Source organism: Lissotriton vulgaris, chromosome 9 (assembly GCF_964263255.1).
Source record: "Lissotriton vulgaris chromosome 9, aLisVul1.2, whole genome shotgun sequence".
Lineage (NCBI taxonomy): Eukaryota > Metazoa > Chordata > Amphibia > Caudata > Salamandridae > Lissotriton > Lissotriton vulgaris.
This window is the reverse complement of record NC_141697.1, coordinates 907,802,189-907,830,070: the sequence shown is the minus strand read 5'-3', so window position 1 is coordinate 907,830,070 and position 27,882 is coordinate 907,802,189. Positions and strand designations below refer to the sequence as shown.

Sequence of the window (27,882 nt, the reverse complement as noted above, 5' to 3'; positions counted from 1 at the left end):
ATTAAAATACTATCAGGCACCCAGAAATAGGACCTGATGCCAAGATGGGACATGTCCAACAACTATTTTCGACACCAATCTCTGGTGTCTAGTGGGTTTTCTATCTCTTGGTTCAGATAGATGGGAGGTGAATCCTCCAATCTTCTCCCTTGAGGGGCAGAAACACTGTCTGGTGCTGGGGCTATTGGTGCTGCAATCCAGTGCTAGGAAGAGCAAACCCAGTGCGCCTATTCAGTTTTCACTTTTTTCCTCGATGTTCTTGTGAACTTTACGAAACTGCCTCGGGCAGGCTGATGGGGGAACTACCTTGGGGAAAATGTTAAAAGCAAAGAGAATCGAGGCCGGACCATTTTGTCATCAAGCATCAGAAAGTATTTCTCCCTCACGAGGGGGCAGATTAGGATGTTTACACCTTCTCTGCCAGCGCTTAGGTCAGAACTATGCCCAAATACCTAATTTCCTCCTACTTGCTATGGGGAACAGCTGCAGTACTTGGGCTGTGGGTCAGTCTGCACCTAGGAAGCCTCATTACCCCTGGGAATCAATGAAACCTAGAGACCCAGAGTAATTCATGGGTATGTTTTCTTACCCAGAATGCCCTGCAGTCATCAAAAATATGCCTAAAACATCCATTTTCCATTTTATGTCCATGGCAGATGACTGCGAAATTTGGGCCCAGGATCAGATGGAACCTCGGAAACACTAAAAATTCTAAGCTTTTCTGAAACCTACAGCCCCAGGGAATCCAGAGTGATGTGGCTTGAGAAGATGTTATCACACTTCATTAACCAGAATGCCCGTGTAGGTCAAACTTTGGGTTACAACACTATTTTGCCATTTTATGTAACAAAAATCTCAGGCACTTACTGTCAATGGCCCAAGTCTCAAAACCCACACTTCTCCCAATAAAGACACTGCCCCATATGTGCGGGTGGACCTATTGCACATCATAGGAATCGACCTGAAGTGTAACAAGATCACATTGAGACTACACTTGTCTTCATATGGTCCAAGTTTTGACCGATTCTTATCACGGGTGATAGGACTACCAACAGAAGTGAGGTACAGTTTTTATCTAGAAACATATGGGAATACAGAATAGTAACACCAGTGCTAAATTTGAGCCAGTGGTTTGTGGTACACCAACAATTGTCAACACCGGCCCTTGAGACTACCTGACACAAGGTGGAGATCTCTGGCTAATTTAGAGATTACCACAGCAACAGTAAATTATTAATTCAATATACATTCAAAATTACTATTACTTGCAGCCCAAGCCATTGTTCTAGTTTTGGGGGCCTGAAATAGACTGAACTGTCAAACTTGTAGGAGTGTGATGGTTAGTAGTTGTGCTCTTACTATCATTTGCACCATGGCAGGGGCAATGTGTGATGCAAGCTGTACAGGCCTCCTGGTGAGAACCCTGGCACTATTTCTTTCTTGTTTTTTTAACCAATTAAGCACTGAGTAAAACATTTGTTATTATTTATTGAATGTCTCTCCATTTTTGGTTCCCAAATATAAGTCAATGTACAAATAAGAGCACATTTCCCAAAACACCCTCTAAATCCCAGGATATTATGGATAACACCAAATTTTGGAGTCGTACAATTATCTATCTATGAAAATCTATGAAAGATACCAATACTGGAGAACCACAGTTTACAGGTAACTTATTTTCTTCTCCAGTATTGGGGTATCTTTCATCGATTCACATGCTTGAATCCGAATAGATAGCAGTTATATCATAGGTATGCATGTTGATGCAAAGGTATGCAGTATAAAATGTACATAATCCTGTACGTCACAAAGTGCATCCTGAATTCACACTATATTATTTATATATATATATATCAAAGCTTGTGGGGTGTGTCCAACAAACGAGTCGCACTCAGAAACAGTTCCGCTTTCCCCAAAAACGTTATATCGCAGGTAAGACAATGCATTTCCCAGTACATGAAGGCATTTCACCACAGCCCAACGCGTTTCGAGTTGTCCTCTTCATCCGGGGATACTACAGTGAAAAAGCGCATGTTGGCTTCACCTGGCTGTTAAGCGATATCATGCGCCATGATTGGCTGTCTCTAAGTGAGCATGCACATGCAATTCAGCGTTGGTTGGTGAAGTTCCCATTCGTGGTTAGCTGTAATTGACCTGCTCAAGGAATCCACCAGGATGTTGGCCACTCCTGGAACATGTTCCGCTATTTAAGTTATTTGGTGTTTAATTGCCCAATCCCATATTTGCCGGGCCTGTAGGGATAGCACAGTTGATCTTGTTACTCCTTGTTTGTTTAAATAGTGCACACTTGTTGTATTGTCTGACGGAACTAATGCTCCTGATATTTTTGAGAGAAAATATTTCAGGCCCAGGAATATAGCTTTTAACTCCAATAGATATATGTGTAAGGATCGTTGTTGGCTGTCCCATTTTCCCTTGACTGTCAGCCCTTCTAGATGTGCTCCCCACCCCTCGGGGGATGCATCCGTTGTGATTATGTAACTTGGAGAATCTACTAGGAACGACAGGCCTGCGGCTGTGTTCTGGATGTGAGTCCCTCATTGGGGCGCTTCTTTCATTTGAGGTGTTATCTTTATCATATCGTCGAAGGACCCTGAGATTTGTAGCCACTGGACTGTCCAGCTCATCTTGCAAGGGCATCAATCGCAAGCAGCAGTTGGGAATGAGGGGAATGCAGGAGGACAACATCCCCAGAAGCGATTTGTACTTGCGAACTAAAGTGGACTTTTTTAGGAGGAGTAGAGTCGCCAGTTTGCGGATCTTTTCTTGCCTTTCCTGCGAGGCCAAGTCTTCGCCTGGTGTGTATCCAAGGTTGCTCCTAAATAGGGTTCTTACTTTTGAGGGAATTAGCAGAGACTTTGGAAGTTTGATGGAAAGACCCAAGGACAGGAAGAGAGAGACATTTCGGAGCATGATTGTTCGCCACTGTGAAGGATTTCGCCTTTATGAGGCAATTGCCCAGATAAGGGAAGATTTTAATTCCTGCCTGTCATAGGTGAACCCCCAGAGGTGCTAGGACCTTGGTGAACACTCAGGGCACTGAGCCAAGGCCAAATTGTAGGACTTGGAAGTCCATGCCAGCCACTATGAAGTGTAAGAATTTCCTGTGTCTAGGGAGAATAGGGATATGAAAATAGGCATCCTGAAGGTCTAAGGTAGTCATGAAATTTTCTTGATTCACTAAATAAAGCACCTCTTGAAGTGATAACTTCCGGAAGGATTGCTTTTTGCAGACATTTGTTGAGACAACGAAGGTCAAGATGGGACGCCACTCCCCCGATTTCTTTCTTATGAGGAAAAATCTTGAATAGAATGCTGTTCCTCACTGTACATGTGGTACCACTTCAATGGCTCCTTTGTGCAACATTATCTTTATCTGAGACAAAAGTTATTTTAGATGAGAAGGAGGAGGACCTCTGGGAGGTCAGTTCGGAGGAATCTTTTGAAATTCCAAAGTGTGACTGTTGGAAACTATATCTAAAACCCACCTGTCTGTTGTTATTGAAGACCATTCAGGAAAGAAAACGGAAATTCTTCCACCAACTCTGGAAGAATTGGTGGGAACTGTGCCCGGCACTGGGCGCTTGTTACTGTTTTTTGGTGTTTTCTCTGCCTCTGAAGGCAGCCTTTCCTCTATAATGTGTTCAGGAAGCGGCAGGAGGTTGTTTGAACGACTGCAGATGTTTCGATGACTAGTATAGGATTGCCTTTGATACGGATGGGACAGCTTGTATTGACTATAACCTCCCAGAAAGGAGGACCATCCACATCCTCTTGCTCCACAAAATGGCTGCTTCCTGAACTGCAGTGTACCAAGAGCATTTGCAGTATCTGTATCCTTATTGATGGTTTGAAGCGCTTCGTCAATGTGGTGACAATCGTAAGGCATATCAATTACCAACTTCTTGCCTAAAAGAAGTAGCTTTTAACCAGCCCTGACGTCTCAGGACCGCTGCCCCAGCCAATTGACTGAATCCTGTAAAGGAAACATCTACAGCTCAATCGATGATCTCAGTCGAGATCCTCTCCCTCCTGAACATTTCTCAACACCTCAGCTTTCGATTCCTCAGGCAACATTTCTATAAAAGGCGAAATGTCTGACCACATTTGGCGGTTGTAGCTGCCCAGAATGGGAAGAGAGTTGGCCACTCTAATGGTGGTTGCCGCCAAGGTGGAAAAAGTTTTACCAATAGAATTGAGAGGCCTTCCGTCTCTATCAGGAGGGACAGACAGTGGAGAAGCAGGATTTCTGGCACGATGTTGAGCCGCTTGTGATTTGACTGAATCCGGCTTAGGTTGTCAGACAAGGCATGCAGGCGAATTATCAGGCGCCTTATACTTCTTCTCCAACTTAGGCAAGACTGACTGAATTGGAGCTGGTGGTCTCAGGACTTGTGAGCCCTCTTGCCATATACAATCTACTATGGGATTTGAGCGAACGTGTCTCTTCGTCTGTTCCTTGAAATCGTAAAGGAACCAATCAGCTTGCTTGGTTACCATGGGAAGATGAAACCTCTTTGCCGCTCTCTCCATAAGGTTATGGAATCCCCTATGTCCTCAGGTGGCAAATCTATCGGAGGTAGGGGTAGAGGCGATGGTGTTTGAATCGGATAGTCGTTATATACGTTGGGTAGCGATAACTTATCCAGTTCTCCCTCTTCGTCAGTGGTAAGAATCTCCTGATCCCGTGGTTGCGTTGCTACAGGTAATGGGAAAACAGGAGGGGAGATCTAATTAGCAAGGAAGGCTGCGTGATAGGAGTTTGAGGAACTGAAGATGCGGGCCCTGAGGAGGGACTCTGTGGTTGTAATCCTCTACCATATGTTGTAAGTTTGAAACTAGGGAAACAGGCATTTGAAATATTTGTTCCCTTTGCCTATCTTGGTTGGGGTCCTGAGGATAGTAGACCTAGTCCTCCTCTGTCATCCTGACACTTTATGAGAAGGTCCGACGGACTGCGAGCCACCCCAAACATACCATCGCCCTCTGATTCCTCTTCATTCTCTCCGTAATCAAAAGTTTCCTCTGGAGGAGATGGGGATACCTTACTTGGAGAAGTGTGAATAGGCAATATCACTTCTTGGGACGCTCTTCTCTTAGGCTGAAGTAATGCATTTTCTTTAGATGCTGGCAAATTCGTCGATGAGACCAACAACGACGACGACGTCAAGTAAACCGAGGATGTCGTCAATGAATTTTTCATCGACAGTTCTTCCGTCGACTGTCTTGACGTCGACGATCTGTACCCAAAGTCTTCGGCTCCATCGACGAGGCTACTGTCGACGAAGGTACCGTCGACAAGGCTACTATCGAGGAGGGTAACGAAGACGAGAGACTTGTCCTTTAGAGCCGCCGACAGTTGCGGCGGTGACGGAATATCCGGCGACGATGGTTTTGACAGAAGTCGACGTTGAAGACGATGTTGCCGTCAGTGAAGAAGGTCTCACCTTCACGCAGACTATAGTTGATGGCGAAGATGCAGACAAAATAATGAGCTTGGACTGAGGTGAGGAGAAAGTCTACGTCGGCGTCGTAGTTGTGGCGACGGAAGTTCTTGTCGACGAGGGTGTCGTCGACGGAGCATCTTTTTTATGTGATAGAACTGTCTCTGGGAAAGACCTGGATGTCTGCTTTATTTGTGAAGAAGTTTTAGAAGGCACAGATTGACCATTATGAAAAGCTGGTTCCTTTTTAGAAGAGGAAGGCTGGTCGTCAGGTTTTAAGAGGTTGTGATGCTTTTGCCGCACCTTAGGAGACATCAGCTCCACCTCACTTGCCCTCGTCTTTGAAGCTGTAGTCTTGAGTGAGGAATCACTTTCCTCATCAGATAGAGGATTGTCCTAAGTTTTTAACTTCTGTAGCCACAGAAGAAAACGTCCTTCCCTATCTATCAAGGTCTTTTGAGAGAAATTTCAGCAAATGTTACAGTCTCTCACCTGATGATCAGGGTGAAGGCAGTAGATACACTTCTTGTGGGGATCATCTGAATGAAGCCTAAGTTTCCCACAAGAGTCACAATGCCTGAAGAGAGATCTTTTCGAAGAAGACATGTTGATCTGAAGATGTGAAGAAATTCAGAAGGCCAAATAGAAAGTACTGAGCACAGCTCAGGGAGACTCCCTTCACACAAGATACAGTAGAAATTCTGAGAGCCTGGAGCCTCTGTGGAGAGGGTTCTAGAGGGTGCTGTCACCTTCTTAACTGGAGTTTAGACCATTCCTAATGACTAGGATGAGATATTAAAGTGAATGTTTTTCTCTTTTAACTTTAATGTTAAAGTCATTACTTACTGCTTTTTATGTACCGTGGGAATCCCACTTCGACGACGGCGAATGATTCAAGCACGTGAATCTATGAAAGATACACAAATACTGGAGAACTACTGTTCCTAAACTCACTCAACATCATGGGCACATTCAAAAATGCTTTGCTTACCTTGATAATCATTTTCATTCATAAATGTTTACATTAAGAACTGATACAGAATCACTTCACAATAAAAAAAAAAGTATTATCAGCTGCAGCTTGCTTGATGGCTCTCGGTCTTGTGTGTGTTTCTGAACACATTGTTGGATCTTTATATTTCTTGATCAGACTACAATGGAGGATGCTGTACAACCCAAGTAAAATTGGTTTTAAAAATAACTCTTCTAAGTGAGAAATGTCACCTAAGTCTTACTGAGCATTACTTTATATGGAGTGCGGAATATCGTTCACCTTGGAAAAGAAACAGTCCACCAATCAATTTCTCTTCAACAAGATAAAAAACGCAAAAAGAGCTTGTGGAGAGCACCCTTTGCACATTTTGATGGTGATGAGGCGCAAACTCTTAGAAAGAAGCATGCCACTCATTTTGGGGGAAAGGCGTTTGAGTCCAGTTTTTTTATTTTTTTGTTGTTTTTTTATATAAACAACAAAGGAGATTTAGTATAGAAAAACCACTGAATTTACCCTTCTGTTTAAGATACAAAAACAAATCCCAACAAACAGGGCACGGTTGTTGTACCAGTTCTTGTTTTTCAGATTTAGCTAGGACAACCGAAGGTCAGTGGGTTAGAAAATCAGCAGAACAATAACTCAGCTGTAGAGGACATTACTGGGAATAATAATTGTTTGCTAACAGGACATCACAGGAGGTGGTACTAGGTGATGAGAATGTTCTAACAGACTATCGATTAACGCTATATAATTAAGGTAATTATATATGGCTAAGTGTAGATTTACTATTCTTAATTCCACATCTATGTAACATGACTATATATATTGATGATAAGGAAATAATAAATGTTATACGCTCGATGTTGCATGTCAATATTTTGTCACTTGATATTGTGACATAAAACCAGCGATTATGTATGAAAGCAGATTATGGTGGCAATAAGAAATGGGTAGCGAGAGTGGACGCAGATAGCGATACTTCCATCGCCAAGAAGAAGTGGAAGACGATGAGCAGATAAGGGATATTTAGTGAAAGACTGGCCACTTGTGGGCACAGAACACATTACTATGCGATGAGCCAAAAATAGGTTTGGGTGCTTCTGGGTTGATGTGTGGTGAAAAGCTGGTAGCACCAACTTTTTGGAGAGCAGATCTAATTGCTTTAGGCTATTAGGAACACCTTGGTGAGATCATGACAATGAAATGGGTGAGGACCAAAACTGATCCGGATATCAACATGAGAGTTAAGGGGAGTGTACCATGTGGTGGATGAAGTGATAAGATGAAAACAATAAGCACCCAGCGCTACAGACTGCATGTTATGTGGCACACCCCAGAGCAAAGTAGCTTGGTATTTTAAGGCTTCAAGAAGCTGCTATTTAATAGTATCCATTGATTAACACGAAATTGAGCAGATGCTAAGCTTGTAGGGTACATAACCATGAGAACGGTCACACATGTTTGGAAATGATATTTCCTCACAAAGTGTCCCAGTGAAAATGTAATAGTCAAAGGGGGGAAGATGTGTTTGACAGACAAGATGGAATACTTGAAGGACAGGTGTACTGCTTTGTACAACACAAGGGTAATTAGATCTAACGAAATTACGAACAGAATGACCAAGGACAATTTACGGTTAGCCACTGCTAGTGGGTTGGTGTGGAAGGCAGTCACTGAAGCGATATTTTGTTTGCGGACCAGTCTTGTCAGAGGAGACTCCCCTCCCTTTGAAATGAATAGGGAAATGAAACTCAGAACCAATGAGACCCTGCTTGGATGGGTAAAAAGAAGGAACTATCAATAGATGTGGGTGAATTGCATAAAAGAGTGCAAAATGAGCAGCAGAGTTACAGCGAGAGCTAAAGCCAGGGCATGGGAGTGAAGAAGGTGTGCTTTTACTGAAGAGACACTTAAGAGTGTGCCCTCTCAACTGGGCGTAAAGGGAAAATCAATGGTCCTCGCTGCAAGAGTCATACACAGGAATTATTTCAAACTGGATAATACATTTCATTGAAACAGTGGAAGGTTAGTAAAACAGGTAGGAGGAAAAACTGGATCTGGTTTAATAGAACATCCAGAGCAAAGATGCGAAGCCTGATGGTGAAAACGAGAGGTTAGCTAAACGACAGGTTGCTGTTTTGATCAAGTACTAGGATTTACTTCTCTAACAGTGGGTGGGGTGTGTGTTGTGATGCACTTCTTGTATTCAAGCAGCTGTTTTACTAATTGATTTGGAGGTTTACTACTACACCTACAGCGAGGTGACTCCTGTTGTGGCAGCTGGACAGTGAAGCTGAATTGGAAGTGGAAGTGGGTAGCTTACTTTATTATCAATAAAGCATTTTAGTGACTGTTTATTTCACCGTGAGACTGCAAAACTCTCTTCGGCACATGCTAGTGAATTGACATCTGATATTTTTGATCACTTCACTCACCTTCTCCATGATCTTGTCCATCTGCTTGTTCTGGATATCGATCTCATTGCCTACATCCAGGGCCATGTTCTTGAGGTTGCCGAGGATGCTTCCCACTTGATTCAGGTTCTCCTCCATCTCGTCTTCTCTGGCATCGTTGGTCACTCTGAAACCAGTCACACACTCCGCTATTAGCCTCACAAGCCAGGAAATGAGAAAACAGAACCATTAGGGACCACTCCAACGAGGAGCACTGAGGTAGCCTTTCCCGTGTTGCTAGTGTTCCCGACCTATCCATGTGACTCACAAGAAACTAGAAAAAACCTACTCAGAACACTTTCAACAAAGTGGTGTTTACCATTAAGAAGTTTTTGCTTCCATTAAAAAGATGGCCCCACAGTTTATAGGAGCATAGAAAATGTTGCTGAGTATGTGATTCATGCAGCTACTCTCCATTTCCAACAAATGAAACCTAACTTGAACGTTTATTGATATTTTGAGGATAACTACATACAAAAAAGAATTAGGAAAGCCGACTCCAACCATGTAGGATGCTCTGGGCTGGATTAGCATTCACATAAAAGCCAAAAAGAAGTTACTTTTTAACAGCTCAATGATAGAGTAAAAAGTTAAAACCAATTGTCAGATTATACCCTGGTTAATATATTGCAAATCTTTGAATATTAGAAGTAAAAATCGAAAGGGACATTTATACAATGCCAAAACTGCACTGGGTTTGAGAGAAAACAGGATTTTATTACACAGTTTTCTGTGACTAATATGGGTTTGCATGGAACAAAGAATGTCTAGCTTGTTATAATACACATATGTTCCACAGTTAGAAGGTAATTTGTGTTGCTCCATCATGCGGGTATTCCACCAGCTAATGCTGGTCCCCAGAATGGGGCAGCCAAATCTGAAAATGAGGCACTGGTTCCCAACATATGGAGCCGCCATGTTTCATAAAGATATGAGACAGCTCTGTACGTGTAATTGGAAACAGCTTGGCTTGGGAGAACAGGGGAATGGACATTGTGTACACAGAAAAGAGAGCAACACTATGAGCAAGGACTAGTGAGAAACCCCAACTATTAACACCACAGGGGGCAGTCCTGGGCATCCAGGAGAGCAGACTCCTCTGTACACACACTAGAGAGATGCTCAATCTACAAGAACGGCAGATGGCCACTGGTAGGAAGGAAATGTAGACCCTATCCAGAATACAGAGCAGCTCTGTCTACAAATGTAAGTGTGAAAGCATGATAAAAAAACAGCTTTATGTAAAAGGATGCTAATAAAGACATGTGTACACAGGAAAAAGAGACGTTGTCTACAAGGACAATGTTTAAGATAGGTTTGTGCATGTGAAAGAGCAAACGTCTGTGTAGAAGAACAGTGGGTGGGACACTCGTTCACAAAGAATGACAGAGTATTTCTATTGTCACACTCATTCTAATCCTGTATAGGACGTGTAAGACCATGTCACGCTGCACAAGACATGTAAGAGCAAGTCCACAATCTTCGATACAGTGACCAAAACGAGTAAAGGGGTGTTACACTGCAAGAGACGCTGCAGAATACATTTGGATATGGAGAGGACACCGAGCTATCCAGGCACAAAAAGTGCAAGAGCAGGTCAAAATACACCAAACAAGAGGTATTAAAAAGGGTACATTCAGAAGTAATTTATGTAGGTGGTACGTAGGTCACAATCAAGGGTACCAAACAAGTCACATCAGTGCAGATTGCACTATCGACTCCACTGCACGAAAAAAAGCAAGCGCACATCTGCTTGTCCGTGGATAGGAAAAAAGTGGGTTAAAACAACTCAAACACTACAAAAGCGTACAAGACATGCTTTCTCCAAACCTTGGCAGGTGGAAGAGGGAGCTACTGCTTGAGCTTCAGAAATATTAACTCGCCTCCCTATTGTTGCAGGCCACCTGTTTCATAGAAGACAGCTGTCCGTGGCAAAGCACCCTCTTGTGTTCCATGCAGCAGTAGCAATAAAACATGGTACTTCCTCAGCATAGGAGAGGTACAGTGGACTAGTTCCGACTTACATGGTGAGAAAGCATTAGTAAAGGAAACATAAGTCTGCACGGTGATGAAAACCACAACCAGTAGAAATTCCACGTTCTCAGTCAAACAATGACCCTTGTACACTGGAACTGTCACCGACCCTCACACAGGTGCTCCAACGTTCTCCTGTAGCAACATTAGGGAATATAAGACAGTTGTACTTGAAGTGTTCCAGAAGGCAATATTAAGATGGATGAGATGTCTGAAAATCATTGGGGTGGTCAGAGAGAACAGCCAATATGTGATCAGCCAAAAATACAGTGTAGCAGCTGGCAATACAGAACGCATCAAAGAATCGATGGAGTGGTAAGAGCTTTTTTTCCTACAAAGTTTGGTGAGAAAGAGAGATGGCAAGTGTATAGTCATGGAAATGAAGACGACTCAATAGGATTGCTGCTTTAAAATAAACAAGAAAACACTTGCTTAGAGGAGATGGGTACGTCTAGCTTGAAGCGAATTGGACTGAAAAAGTAAGGTGAACAGAGGACAGGCTTCTGGGCTATGGAGCTGAACGTAGGTCAAGCTTGTACGAAAAGGAAGAAGGAAGCACCAGTTTACTGGTTACAGGGCCGAAGATGTGTATTGGCTATGGTAGGGAGGGACACTACTTTACAGGCTGAAATAGGGAAAAGTGCTCTATCAGCCTTGGAGCGGAGGAGGTTATCAGAGGAGATGCTTACAGGCTGTAGAGATTTAGGAAGCTCCAGTTTAAAGGATATATACAGAGGTTCCCCGAGCCCCAATTATTTTACTTTGTCTCTCCACTGGTATGCATTTTGTTGGCAATCTCTAGGCTCAACTGTGGCTCAATGGCGAAATGCTCCTAAAAGTTGAATCCCTCGACGACAGGAAGCACCACAACAGGGAACAAGTCAACGGTACGTCAGCACTGTTTATGATAACAATCAGACCGATAGTATGACTACAGTCTTCTTTACAAGGATTACCCACAACTAAGGATTTTTGTGAGCATCTTACCATGTGACTGGAGTTTGTAGACTCACCATAAGAGGTACCTCAGTGTTGGTACACTTCTAGACTCTAGCTGTTTTCAATGTCATGGTCACAATAAAAAGCAGCTTGGGTCACAGCATTACCAAGGCACTGTCATAGCAGACTCAGTCCCCTTTGCAAACGAAGGTCAGATTAGGAAACTTGCTCCCCAAATTCTAGGACCAAGTTCTAAGAGCAGAGTTTCAAGTCTGAGGTAAGAACACCCTCTTCCAAATGTCAACTCAATAGTAAGAGGGTGCACTTCCTGTGGTAATCTTCTAACATTTCGAGGCTAGTTGTGAAGGCTATTAGAAGTCAATAGACAGTAGATCTAACCCAAGAATAACAACATTCCCATGGTTCATCCTGCCCCCTTTCCTTCATACAAATGTTAGGACTGCCCTCTTTGCAACAGTTCTCTGCAAAGGCTAAGTCTAGTATAATAGACCTTCAGATGTTGAATCAGTGCTTCTTTCTGAGCTTTTTACTCTCCACCTTTTAAGTTGCCTTGTCTAACTTCAAATGCATTCCTTATCCTATCTGGAGTCCTTCCCTATGAGTCAGCCTAGAAGCTGTGGAGTAGGGATATCTCATACAAGACCAGTTTTAGCATAAGACAAGGTGATAAAGGCCACTTCAAATTCATTTGTGGCAGATATACTGCCTGTGGGCCACTTCAGTGCCCACCCCAGAATTCTGCTACAATTCCTTTCACTTAACAAAACTAAACATCTGGGAGGTAGGGTCATAAGGCAGGAGAGGCGTCTAGGTTTCCTCCATCTTAAAATGATCATATATGTGATAAAGCCCCTCCTGCTGTACATTATAGGGATACTTCAAGTCAGTGGGGAGTTCTGTGACCATCAAAAGGCACAAGGTCGAAGGCCGAGTTACTTTACAGGGTTGTGGAACTCCAAGGTAACTTACAAGATCCTTTTAAATACGACAGAGGGTATTTTATTATTCAAAATACATGGTCCGATCATAACCCTTGCTTCTTCATATGCCCAAGGCTGCATACATGATAAATAAAGGCAAAATCTGTTGTGCGAAACTAAACACACCAAACAGCATTTATTAATCTGTTGCAAATATTAGAATCAGTCTAAGGCAAATACAATACAAAAGGGCTGTAGAATTAGCAGTAACATACAGAGAGACTTCATTGTCTGTAATGAACTGAGTGGAAAATTACTTTGTTTTAAATGACTTCCTTTGCACTTTCGCCCACATTTTGCCATTGTTGAGGTGGGACTTCCTCCCCCAGCAGCCTCACAGCCAGGAGGAGGGGCTGATCATCGCGCTTAAAAGCGTTTGGGACACTCACGTCATGGGATGTAATTTTGCCTTTGCTGGGGTGGGACTTCATCCCCCAGCAGCCTCACATCAAGGAGAAGGAGCTGATCGTGACGCTTAAGTGTGCTTGGGACTCCTGCAGTGCGGGCTGCATGTGCGACGTGCCAGGGCAAAGACCGGGCCAAGAGGGGGCCGGTCTGCATCTGGACGAGGATGGGCTGGGCCACCCCTCTTGGATTCTTAATAATTGTACTCTGTGACTTTGCTGGGAGTGTCCCCAGAAGTGGTTTGACGGAGCATGCTTGCAGGCACATAGAAATCTTATTTATGCCCTTAAGGGGGTACCTAGGGAGGGAGATGTGGTGAAATTATGTGTATAGAATTATAAGCAGGCCATCTCAAACAGAAAGGAAGCAATAAGGCATGAAGCCTGGGAACAAGTACGTGAGGTTAGCTTAAGAAACGATTCTTGACTTTTTTGGAAAACAGTAATAGGCCCTTTCTTTGGAGATACACACAACACAGTCCTTGATGCATTCATCTCGTCACATAAATGGGCTGTACACTTTTTCCAGGATGTAAGACTAATGATGTTTAGGAATTAATCAGATAAACATTCTGACATTGTAGTGATCGACCCCTTAGGAAATTATTCTGACTTGGCAACCATTACTTTAGGGAGGTTAGATGTGCGATAGAAACTAGTGCAAGGAATAAGCCCACAGACCCTTACAGGTTACCAATCTATCTTTTTATTGATTGTGAAAGGGTTAAGAAGTGCTGTCACTGTGGCTCGCCTAAGTCATGGTCAAATGCCATCATCTGCCCTATCTATAAGAAGAGTGGCAGAACCGACACTCGATGTTATCAGCCCATCTCACTAATTGATTCAACAGCCACAGTATTGGGTAGGATTTTATTAGATCGCTTCAAGGCATGGGTGGCAGAGAAGGGCAACTTTTCGATCAATCAGTATGGGTCTGGGAAGGGCTTGGAACAGTTGATCAAAGTTTGGAACGTCACTTAATCCTCACTAAATATACGCAGGTGGAGAAGGGTTGTCTGTACTTAACATTCATGGATCTTACCTCAGCGTTTGATTAGGTGAATAAGGGAAGAGTTAGGAGAAAATGTTGGAAATTGGGGTGGAGACCCCATTGGTGACTTCTTTTTAGCTCAGATGCACCAAGATGTGACTGAGTGCATAAGGTATGGGGCTAACGGTGAATGCACCACCCCGATTAAAATGAAGCGTGGCATGAGACAAGGGTGTGTGTGCTGGTCCCTCTTCTTTTCTGTCTATATATCAATGATCTTGAGACCTTTTTAACTCTCAGGGAGGTAGACACACTTAGGGTTGGTCCCAGGAAACACCCTGCATTGCTATGCACAGATTATTGTGTGCTCATATTAAAAACAGGTGTTGGCCTGCAGAAGCTGTTGCATACATTAGTCTGTTTAATGAATGATCTGGGACTCATGACAAATATAGCCAAGTCACACACCACTTCCTCCAACCTGAGACCTTATTTTATCAATGGTGATAAAGTTCTCAGTGTTCCAACCTTCGCATATTTGAGGGTACCCTTTGATTGCAAAGGTACCTCAATGCACTTAATGAAGGTTAGGAAATCCCAGTTTGAACAAACTACAGAGGCACTTTTTAGGTTTGCTGGGAAGCTGGGTTCTAAACTCTTGGATGTCACGGTCAACATTTATAAAGCTTGCTGTTGTTCTGTTATGACATATGGTGCTAGTGTTTGGGGTTATTGCAATAGGTTGTGCTTACAGGTCAGTGAGAATGTGTTCTTGAGAAGATCTTTGTCTGTCCCCAATACCATGCCCACTTTTCTGCATCACACGCAGTTGGGCTAACCACAGTAGGAGGATCGTATTAAATTAGCTCCAATTATGTTGTGGTAATCTATCTGGTCCAAACAAGACACTTTATTTTAATCAGAAGGTTATCACTGACTGTTTTCGGCTTGATCATGCTCACAGAATACAATGGCTGGACGGAGAGCCAAGGTGTCGCTCAAATATGGGACCCCCAGTTCTTCGTGCACAACCATGTTCGAGGTTCTGATTGGCACACCCAATAAATGCTTCATGAATGTGCTCTGGGCCAGAGAACAATTTGCTTTGTTAGGGAGGCCGGAATGTTTCATTAGCACATGGGACATCACTGCCATTTCTAAAGGCGGATTAAAGACAGAATTCCAATATAGGCAACTCTCCCCAGCACACAATGGTAAATGGCTACTTAGCATACAAGGAAATAAATAAATCGGACAGCATGCGGTTTGGTGGAAAAACAGTTTGCTGCAGGTTTATTTCATGAAATATGTGACCCCCAGTTCTTCGATCAAAACCATGTTCGAGGTTCTGATTGGCACACCCAATAAACGCTTCAGGAACATGTTCTCGGCCACTTGCAAATCTCCCATAGCTGCATGCCCCCATATTTTGCTGCCATAACAGGCCATCGCAACACACTTGGCCTGGTATATCTTTAAAAGTGCTGCTATAGGTCTTTTGCCCAATTTAGAACAAAATTAAAAATGGCCGCATTTGCCGGCACTAAGTCTCCCCTCTTTCTCTGTTTAAGTGGGCCCCAGTTCTGATGTTCATCCAAGGTGACTCCCAGGTATGAGAAAACCTCAGTGCTGGGAACCTTTGCGGTATTGACCCTAAACTGGAAAGTCGTTTTTGTACGAAGGCCCATCTGCATCACAAAGGATTTCGAATTGTTTATAGATAGACCCCGATTCCTCATGAAAGCAGAAAAGGAGTCAAGCAGGGTTTGTAGCCCCCTAGCGGTCCTAGATATAAGAAGCGCGTCATCCGCATATAGTAATACCTGTGGAAAATCAACCCTTGTGGCTTGTGATACGTTGTCTAGGTCGTTGATATATAAATTAAGCAAAAATCGGGCCAAAATACAGCCCTGTCGTACACCTCGCTTAATGGCCACAGAGTGGAAGGCTCTTAGAGTCCTGTGAAAATCTAACCTGTGCCCTGGTTGCTTGGTGGAGATTTTCTAAGAAAAAGAAAATGTTATCATCTGCCTCAAAAGCAAACATGGACTGCCAAAGCTTGCATCTGTTCACGCGATCAAATGCGGAAGACAAATCCATGAATGCTAAATAGATCGTACCGGGTCGAGCGATTCTGTATTTGTTTAGGATTATGGACAGGTTAAGACACTGGGCCATAGTTGAACTTCCAGGGCGGAACCCATGATGAATATCTGATAGACTAGCGTGTTCCTCTGTCCAAGTTGTCAACCTGTCCAAGAGCACTTGAACTACCACCTTGACCACTGATTCCAGCAAGGAAATTTGTCTATAACAGTGAGTGTTGTCACTGTTGCCTTTTTGGAAAACTAGCACTATAGTTGAGATTTCCCAAGACTCAGGACAGCGGGAATTTGCAGCTGCATTCAAAACTGCAGCAAGGACCGGCACCCAAAGAGGTGGGTTTGATTTGAAAAGATTGGCTGGGATACCATCAGGTCCCGGGGCATTGTTACTGGTCAATCCAATAATACCTTCCTTAACCTCAGAGCAACTAAAGACCAGATCAGATGCAGCAACCGCCCCTGGTAAAGAAAAGGTTAACTCAGGGGGCACTCAAACATAGCTTCATAATGGCGAACCCACTCCTCTGTAATATGGGCACCTACCGCTCTCTCTTCCTCAGGGTTTAAAAGGGGGTTGATGATTATGTTCCAGAATCTGGAACTGTCCCTCAGCGTGCTCGCATCGATTAGCTCCCTCCATGATTCGTCCTTTATAGCGGATTTCAGTCTTGCCAGTTCCAGTTTACACTCCCTACAGCGGGATCTCACCAATATAGGGTCCGTAGGGCTCTTGATTAGTGCTTCCTGCAACTTCCTAGCTGCCTGGGAACAGAAGGAGTCAAACCATCTAGGGGACTGAGTAACAGATCGCCTGGCTGGGGTGCTTAAGAAGTCACTTATGTTACCTGAGATGGGTGTTAAATGCGCTGATAACATCCCCAGGCGCTGAGGTTACTGAACAGCACCTAGCTAACTCATTGGTGCACGAAGCCGACATGTACTCATAGAATGCATCTGGGGATATCTGGGACCATTTTAACCGCCTTCCATTGTCTGTTGGTCTCACCTCCCCAAACTGACCAGCCCTCCTCTATGCAGCATTAAGGGCCCTTGAAAACAAACGCATAGGGGGTTATGGTCACTATGAACACTCACTTGTATAGCAAATCCTGACCATAAATCAATTAGGGGCAAAGATACCAAAATAAAATCTATAAATGATCCCTCACATCTACCTTTTAAAGATGGAATAACATCCTTGCTACACGGGTCAGATAAACACATGAGGGACAATAAGTTAAATTCATGGAGGAGGCCATTCAATGTCTCCCCTTGTGGGGAGTGATCAAAGTGAATTCCCTGCACGTGTGGGCAACCCAAATCAGCCACACTGGATACCCTGGGGTCACCAGAGGTGTAAATAATAAAATCCCCAGCAATCACAAAGTCTCAAGAGTGCTGCCTTACAAAGGAGCCTAACAATGTTATGTTACATACATCTTTGATCTAGAATGTTGAATTATAAAAATGTATGAGGCCCAGCTTATGGGACCCCCTGCAATGTACAAAGGACTGAATACACGGGCTCTCTGTAGGCAGGACCATCAACCTACATTCGACTGGCAGGGAGATATAAATTACAAGGCCGCCTCTTGGTCTCCCTACGTGAGAAGAGGTAGACGGAACTATAAACGACTTATAACCCTCCAGTGGTAGACTGCTTCCAGTTAGCCACGTTTCCTGCAAGCACATCACACTAAATTGTTTTATGTACATAATCCACAAAGGGTCAGAAAACCTATTAGTAAGTCCTGCAATATTCCAGGATACAAAGTTTCTATTACTAACACCTGCCGTCCTGGTACTTGCTTGTGGAATTTCCTGAGAATTAAGTAGTGCCACTCGCTTCGATGAATCAAGCCCACTAAGTCAATCGCAAGCATCCAGAGTGATCAGAGGTGCAAAACGATTTGATAGCTCTAGAGTAGGAGGAGGTGGCAGCTCCCGCCAGGCATGTCCAGACCTGCTCCAATGGTTTCTATCTGGTGCCCAGTTCGAAATCGAATTCCTTGATGATTTATATAGTGACATGTGACTGTTGTTTGGACCCCTGAAGATATTTGACAGGTGATTTCGTCCTGGGGTTTCAGGTTTGTAAAAGAAACCGAGAGGTAGCGCCATGATTGACGACTTAGGGCCAAAAGAGTCATTATTAGCAGAAGAAAACAGATTCCTTTCTGCAATGTGAGGTTGGTTAAAATTGATAACACAGTCACTGTCGAATGGCTTACGGGAACTGCCAACTCAGTTGACCCTTCGCACCATGATAATATTTTTCTCTGCCCTTATTCCTAGTGCTGTGTTACAGGATAACCAGTGTAATACCTTGTTCTTCAATTGGGTATAGTCCTCCTTGGTGCCCTGAGGGAGAATTGGCATATTCCCCAATACCACGAAATATGGAGCTGATTCTGGTGGTAGCTGAATGTCAGGCAGGTTATACATAGTTTTCCAAAGGGCCCGTCCCTCCTCCTGGATGTTGCTCTTCATGTGCGATGGTCTCCTGAGTAAGTTGGCCCCTTGCGGCCAAACTTTCCTTTGAGCCAGAAATTGTGCCTGGTTCTGTTGCAGTATGGAGTAAAGATGGGGGCGAAACCGGGCGGAAATGTACATTGCCACTCGATGACCTTGAAGGGGCAGGTAGGTGTTCCCTAGTGTTCATATGTAGGTCTACTAGGTTTGAACAGTCCGATGTTAAAGGAGCCATCAATGGGTTAGTTGCTACACCCCTTAACAATAGACTACTATTGAGTTCAGAGATACTGTTTTCAATCAAGGTCAAACGCGGGATTATTGGGCCCAACTTAGTATCCATCATGACTTTCAAGGAGTCCTGTAAATATTCTAAAAAGTGTGTCATATCTACATTGGTCAGCCCTTGTTCGACAGCAGTGTTCTTAGGTATTTTTAATTCCATGACTTAGGTATTTGAATAATAGAAGGTGCTGACCAGCTCTACTCTATTTACAGCTGCTACAAACCGAATACATTTGCACAATGGTTCATACGTTTCTCTCTGCTGCTGCAAGACTCAGGAACATGGTAGGGAAGTAATGTTTTAATGGTGTTCTATTTATTGAGTTGTTGAGATGTTCTGTTTGCCTCTGTCCATTTATGCACAAGCCACTTTATGGTTTTAACTGTTGCAGTGGGACACCTGGCTGTTGATTACATTCAAGCCATTTGCAGCGGAGGACATATTATATCTTATTAACCTGTTTTAATAATCCAACTGTTATGATGCATTGCAACCTAATGTTTTTTTTATGCTATGAATACTTTCATTTTTTTTACAAACTGAAAAAAGATTGCCTGACTTGACTCTTCTGCTGATCGCTCTACAATTTAGAAAAATAGATCACAGGAAGAGAAAGCCAGTTCTCACTTCCGTTTTTTCCCCTGCAGTTGCAATGATGTTCTGTTACCTGCTTTTACCTCTGCTGCTGGCTGCGGCAGCAGTCAATATGATATCATAACTCAACTGCAATAAGTTATAACAGCTGAGCAGTTATGTAATTTTTTATTACAGAGGACTACAAACGTCACAACTCAACTGTACAAAAGAAGTCACAAACATGTTTTTTATACTGGGGCAGAAGACTTCCTTATGTTATGAATAGATCAAGCTATTTAAAATGGTCTCAGAAAGCAACATTCCATATTTAATACATTTAAGTTTTAAAGAGATGGACTAAATTCGTTTTTAGATTAGGCCTTTTTAGGCCAAACTCACAAAGAAATTCGAGACTGACTCCTTAGCTGCCCAAAAAGTTTTGTTAGTGCTTAAAGCTTATTTTCATACTTTAATACAGATGTTGTGTCAGCGCAGAGCTATTATTGTACATGGCTTTGCACTTTATCACTGTGCTTTTCTGGGGCCCAATCATTAACAATTCTCCCATCTTTAGTGCTAAATCAAGTGCCATAGAATGTCACTGGGAGGCCATCAGTAGCATCTTATACACTAAGAAAAATATAGCACACACGCCATTTAAACAGAGCACGTGATCGAGGTGTGACAGAAAGTAGCACTCACAGCAAAAGACTAATAAAGTCAGATCTCCCTCGATTTTCTTAAACGAACACACCAACTAGAATTTCAACACTTTCCTTCAAACACAAATTGCCCTCACCTTGGAAGTCAGCGATTACACTAAATTTTGGCAGCCTACGAAACAGGTTTAAACACCGAATGACTGTCACTATGCCTTGTTATCAAGTGATAGTTCAATGTCACGCTTCCTGATGGCCACTGGTTAAACACCTATGGCAGAATTTTCAAACGTGGATTGATAATGCCAATTTGCTGGGTCCCAAAGACATGGCTATGATCAAAACTGGTTACTGTAGCATCAATGCCAAAGGATGAGGTGTACATTCATCAGGGACTTGGCCTACGCTTTTTTTTTCAACTGGGGACATAAATGCTGAGAAGCTCAACCTCAGAAGATGAGGACAATCATGATAAGAGATATAATGAAGCATTCTAGCGCCGTCTCTTCTGCTGAATTTAAGGTGTCCAGTGGGTCCCTCATTCAGACTCCTCATCTTTGGCGGTTCGCTCTGAAATGGTGGTGGTCTTTGGCCTACAAGAACGTCCACAATTCATAGTCCGATGGTAAACGTGCAATGCTTTCCGAGAATCCGCAAGGTCACCATCAACGTGCAGGGATGCAAAATTCTGCTTGGCAAAAAATGTCAACGTAAATATAAAAGGCGGACTTATTCAAGGACCATAAAGGCAAGGAAAATGGTGATCATGGCGAGAATCGAATAATGTGCTGCACACCTCAAAGGCTTTTAAATCCAACCTCAGCCCAGGTCCCGGAAGGCTGTTTGAAAAAATATATTGCCTTTTCCGTGTCACGCCACGAGGTGGCAGTAGATGCAGGCATTTGAATCCAATAAACACACATGATATTGAGATAAGAGAACATTTTAGAAACGTTAAGAAATAAAAACAAGCATTTGCAATGCAATAGGTCTCGAATTTATAAGAGTTTGAGATATTGACATTGTAAATGAAAATCTTTTTTGTTTATGTGTTGTTTTTAAAACAGATACCTAAAAGGCATCGTCATTTACAATGCCAATAGCTTGAACTCTTGCAAATGCAAGACCTATTGCATTGCAAATGTGTTCCGCGCCCGTGCTTATAATTTTTTTTAAAAAGCGTTAGTAGAGTGTGTCTATCAAAGGAAATAGTGCTCGGAGGCTGTAATTAAAGCCTACAGAGTAACAACACGTGTTTATAGGGGGTGTCGGCATGGGAGGTTACAAAATGAGACAAGGCTGTACTAAGGAGGGACCACTAAGTCTATTGACCAATGAACAGCCACAGTTTACAGTGGACAATGACACAAGCCAATTAAAAATATAGGCAGAGAGTGGGTAGAGCTTCAAGTTCTACCTGCATACAGCATACTTCGACGAGCAGCGCATGTGCTGCCCAGGCTCGATCTAAAAAGAAACTGCGTAGTTGCTAGAAATTAGAAAGGACAGAAAAGAACTCATAGTTCTTGCTCTTCCTCCTTCAGTACTGATTATAAATGCATACACAGGCAATCAAGACCATAAAAACACATTACCAAAAAAATGCTGTCACTTTAGCGGTTTTGTAAATACCCAAGCAGGTTTGCTCCCTACTTGTGCCCCAGCCACGCCCATAACTGCAATAGCAACCATTTCCCTCCACTTATTTTAGGGCAACGTGAAGTTTTTTTAGCTAGCAAAGTTTTCCAAAATACCCTCTTTTTACCCTTCGCAAACTTTGCAAACCGTACCAGTTTACCATCAGCCAAGCAAGCTTTTATTATATTATATTGTATTTTGATTTCTACAGTGCTTACTAGCTTTGACAAGTCATTGAAGCTTTTTAAGGCAAGTGGCATGCAACCCCAAAAACCAAGGTCAGATAGAGGGCTTATCAGGTGATTTTTGTTAGTTATTGGGATTAGTCTTGCATTCCCAAGAAAACCATGCCATGCATTTGCTCAAGTTTCTTTGTGGCTGATTAGATTAATTGCAGTTAGGTGGGATCATTATTAAGGGCTGTGTGAGTTCTTTCAAATAGTTAGTGGGATGACTTTATAGGCTATGGGGGAGATTAGATATTGTTAGGTTGCAGGGATATGGTTTCAAAGACAGGAAAGTTGTGGTCTATGAATTGAAGAGTAGGCAACTAACAGAAATGAAATAAAGGAGATTAACAGACAGGCATGCTACTGGGAGTTGTGTATACTCAGAGATAGGAGGCATTTAGAGGATGATTCAAAGGAAAGAAATCAGAGGGAACAATTGAAAGTTTTCAATCATGGTTCGATTTTCGTGCAGGGTTTCAGAATATAATGGGGAGGAGGACTTTGGGATAGCATGCGATCGGAGGATGTACAACTGTAGAAAGAAAATATTATTTGCATGCATAATAGTTAGGCACTAGACGTAAGTATACAGTCTGTCGGCCTCTAGGACTGATTTCTGTTGGAACATGAATGTCCCCTTCATAGTATACAGACAATGAATGTCCCCTTCATAGTATGCTGCCTTGAGTGCCCGGCTGCATGTATCTGGTATCCACAGTTCCTATCTTCTGACCCTGGTGGGCATACCAAGTTTATCCTCAGAGTGGGCAGAGTACTACAGTCCTTCTATTAGGTATAGTAAATAAGGCGGCAGTGGGAGCATGTTGTTTTCTATGATCTCATATAGTTGACTACATCTGTTTTTTATCTGTCAGTGAGGGTGGAGGCCCCTGGCCCATCTTGTGTAAAGTTCTGCTGTTACTTGAAAAGAAAACCTAAAACCTTGCATTGAAATCCTGTGTGATTACAGAGTGCATGTGCAGTATGTGTGTAGCACATGCGTTGTAGTGGCACACTGTGTGCGTGTGTATGTAGACTAGTGCTGAAGCCTTTGGGATCAAGTTAGGTGCCCCTGATTTAGCATGGCACAAGATGGATGATGAGGACAGTTTCCATAGACAGTGGAAATGTATTTCCTGCATTCTTGTGGACGGAGGGTGCAGACATTGAAGTCAGGAGGATTGGGGCAGGAAGATTAATCTTTAGAAATTCTTTGAAGACTTTGTTAGCACAAGGCTTCTGTTTAGATCTTCCTGAGTACAGCCATTTAGTAGAGGTTTCGGTTGGCACTGCACATTTTTGTTGTTGTGTAAAGTGAAGAAATTACTAAGTCTAGCCTGCTCTTTTGTCTGTCCCGGAGTACTACTTAAGAGATGCTCATGATAGCCAGGTGCAGAAACTTCACACTTCATCGTGCCCATGTTGAGGGTGTGCCAGTTTGGAGACCGCCTCAGTACAACCTGATGTGAGAAGAATCACTTTACAGTGAAGGGCACTTGAAAGAGAACGACCTCAAAATATACAATTCCAAACATTTTGGCAATGCAGAAAACGTCTTTAATAAAACAGGGACTGCTACTACATGTAGTACTGTACGTCTGAACCTGGAATGTGTATACACTCACATTGTCTTTATTCTAGTGTGGGCTTTGCATGCACCACACTCCAGTACTACTGTGTGACCTTTACCTACATTTACATTTCGAATATCCTCCCCTAGACTGCGCATTCAAATGCGACTCTGTACCTAGATTGATCAAAAATATTTGTCTATGGGCATTGTAAACACCTTACCCATATAGTACTACGTAACATCCTTGAGCATATATTGTAGACATGGACATCGTCCCCGATCCATACATACAAGAATTACTATCTGGACCTAGACAGTCCACATGATTTCTATCTGTGCTTATACTGCGCATACACTCTCACTCTCCTTATCAGGATCCTGCATACTATCGCATTCTCTGTATCTGGGCATCGAAAGTGCATATACTGTCTACCCTCTATTAGCATACCAGATTTTGGTCGGAAAACAGCTGCTTCTGTTGAACTTGTCCAGGATTGTTACCAGCGCCCTCATGGTTTAAATAGGCTTTTAAGAATGGATAACTACCCAGCTACCCGAATCCCTCATAGAGTATAAATAAAATATGAAATAAATGAGGATAGTACTATAAAAAAAGAAGAAATAGTGCTGCTGTGTAAAGCAAACTGGAGATCAAAGCAATGGCAAAGATTATCAATAAAACAATTTCTTAGAATAAGACTATGTGCTACTGTTACTAAAAAGTAAGTTATATTGCATAATATTATGTATGTATGTAGTATTGCATAGTGCGAAAGTAGCCAAATGATAGTCAGTGCTCTACAGTGTCAAAGGCAAGCATAAAGTCAATGAGTGACAGGAGAGGTAGCTAGTTTGTGGCCTAATGCATTGTGAAGTTGCGTTCTTTAAAGGCGTGTATCAGCTCTCTAGTAAATTGGAACAGCATTGGGGCATTCTTGGAGGATGTGGGGTGTTATTACAGATCCTAGGTGCATAGACGGTAAAGGCCTTCTGCTTTCTTTCTTTCTTTTTTTACACTTCATAGTTTGGCTGTCTGATGGTGTCCTGGCTGTGGGTGTGTCAAGAACCACCGGAGATGGTGAGCTTGCTGGACATATAAGCAGGGGTGTGTCATGATGGCTTTGTTAATTATAAAGATGGTGTGGGTTGGAAAGGGAGCCAACAGAGTTACATCAAGATAACAGTGATCATATGTCTTCAAGTCATGAATGAGACCAAGATTAGATGTGCAGCAGTGTGTAGGAGGAGTATGCTGTGTTTAAGGAATGCCTGTGTGGAATCTATGAGGTCAGGGAGCAGGGCATTACCACCATCCAGATGCAAGAGTATGAGGTCTTGAACAGCAGTTCTGAAATTGCTTTCTGGAAACAAAATATTTTAATGTAAAAGGGAGAGCTGGTAGCAGGCCACCTTTATGTTTTTTTTGGTAATGTGGTTTCCGAGGGTGGAGTTGGTCTCCAAGATGAATCCAGGTGACTTGGCATTCAGTGAAAGTTAGAGTTACAAGCTGTCAAGGTTCATGGCATTAAGCCCGTGTGAACTGATTCTCGTTTGCTGATCCTGACAAGAATAACAGGAATTCTCTCTTGGTTGGATTGAGCTTCAGTTTTTAAGTCATTGACAGGCACAAATGAATTTTAAGAGCATCCTTGTCTATCCTTTCAAAATAAAAACAGGTATTTTTCAAATTCAGATCTTACTGCACTAAAAGAAAACCATCTATGGATGTTAAAAGATGCAAGGTAATTCGTATTGTAGAGTTCGAGAACTTTCACTCTAACCAGACCCACCTATGCTGGAAAATTAAGCCAGAATATATTTGTGAACGTTTTATTTGCAGAATGGTAGGTATTTAGACAATGTATCTCTCCACGTTTACTTTCTGCTGTTGTCAGAGCAACTAACTCTGCATCCTTCACAAAGATGTGAAGTTTTCCACCAAACTTTATGAAGCTTTCAAAATCATTAAAACACAGAAGCTATTCTCATATAGGATGAATTCCATCAGTTCAGTAACTCCATCACTGCTCTTATGACTGCTTTTCAAATGTCTTATTATTATAAATTGTTTCAGACACAACATTTAAGACTGCCTTTAGATAAGGAAATAGGCGCTGGTGTATGTTTGATTATTCTATCATCTCATATTCCCATTATTTCATTTGATCTTTATGTGGAGAACAGCTCTGTTTAGAACACTCAGACTGGAGGAGGCGGGCATTGTGGGCCAGTGTGGAAATAAAAGTGATGACATGGGAAAGAAAACAACTGTTGTTCTTTGCAGATTTCAACCACAACACAATTGTCAAGGAGTGAACTCTGATGAAAATCAAACCGGCTTAGTCAACGAAGGTCATTAAGGCATCTGTAGGATTCCCAATAAGAATGGCCTTGAATAATGGATGGAAGAAATATGTGTACAATCAAGTGGACTCAGTACAAGCCTATCTTGACAGTCTGTTTTATGATGAGGCTGGGCGGAAGTTGGGAATGGGTGGCCACTGGGGTGCCTCCAATTCGAGCCATTCTCCTGGCTCTTGAGCATGTAGCTGAGGTGTTGTTTCTCTGGGATTTTGGGAATGTCAGATGTAAAACTCGAGTTCTTCTTGTTATTAATCTTTAATCACACTGCTAGCTTTCTTTCTTCCTTCTTTTCTTATTGGAGTCAGTGACATTTAGGTAATGGGGTCAGATCTGCCTGAGACAGCTCAATAAAAATGTCTTTGGTATTATGCACTTTATGATTATCTTGTTGAGGTGCAACTACGTCTCTCATGGGAATGCATACGGCAGTTCTACTATAATGACCTGTAATGCTATTTGCCTTCAGTTTTTCTTTTCACTAAACCTATTTAAAAGTTAAAAAAAAGAAAGATTAAATAAAACAAAGACAGAAAACTCTTGTGCATTTCCTCGTCTAAAGCTGATAATAAACGATGCAGCCAAATTATGATAAAATTAAAATCTATTACGATAGAAAATATTATGTTTTGTAATATATCCCACCAATTCTCATGTGGTTACAGGGATCACTCTGTACACACTAAGGCTGGTTGGGTCATGGCATATGATTAACGAGGAACTATTTGGGTGATTGTTAAGAAAAATAAATATCAAGAACTAAGAATATGAGAATCACCATGAAGGAGACCAAGGATCAAGCAAACTGGCTGCAGATAACTTCCTCACGAGAAGTTGCCTCCTAGGAATAACGCTTACACAAGGCATGAGTTGTAGCCGATGAAGAAGCCCTGCTTATTTATGCAACAGTACTTTCCTGTGGAAAGCCAAAAAAGCCATCATTGTAGAATGAACATCATGTGTTGAGGTGGTTTAATGACTTTTGAGTCTGGATGCATGAGACTTCTCACCTGTCAGTGGGCTGAGGTGGCTGGCGACGCATTGGATAGCGGGCAGGACCAGTGCACAAGGAAGGGAGGTTCAGGCGTTGTCCCTTTACAAAATGTTTAAAGTGACAGCAATTATTGGAGAAGCCTGCTCTCTAGTCCAGCCCACAGATTTCCAACAAGTGGGAAGGAGAGAGAGAGGGAGAGAATGTCAGAGTAGAAGCTTGCCAGAAAGAAAATGCCATAGTTTAGGAGGTTATCTTGATAGCTACAAAAGTTGAGACCATTAGCTTGCTGGACGGATCAGGCAAAGATGGCTCTCCTACTAGTTTCTGCTTCAGTAATAAAGAGATTAAGTGTATCATCCAGCAGAGAGGAATTTACTACTAAATGTATATGTAGAAAGAACAGTATTTTTACCACGCAGTATTTCAGATATCTAACTAAAATGAAAGGCAGAGCATGCTGCCTTGCCAAACTACAGAAAACGTGGTATGAAAAACCGAAAACAAGCATGTAAGCTGCAAATGAAAAGGAGCACTTGGCTGACGGATAGAATACCACATAGAGCACAAGTTTGCTTGATAGAAGATTGTGTGGCAGATACTACTTGTATAGCAGCCAATGAAAATCTAGACAGAAGACTCTAGTTTTTGGCAAATATAAAGAGAATTAGCTTGCTTGATAGAATGTCATGCAGAGAGCAAAGGCTTGC

General features: G+C 42.5%; 1 protein-coding gene across 1 annotated transcript in view; it reads right to left on the bottom strand.

Moving 5' to 3' along the window:
- Window positions 1-27,882, bottom strand: part of LOC147692486 (synaptosomal-associated protein 25-like) — a 552,838-nt gene that overhangs the window by 51,861 nt on the left and 473,095 nt on the right. Inside the window, exon 7 of the mRNA XM_086938695.1 lies at window positions 8,895-9,039. Within this exon, the coding sequence (XP_086794821.1) occupies window positions 8,895-9,039 (145 nt within the window). The remainder of the gene's footprint in view (window positions 1-8,894; window positions 9,040-27,882) is intronic.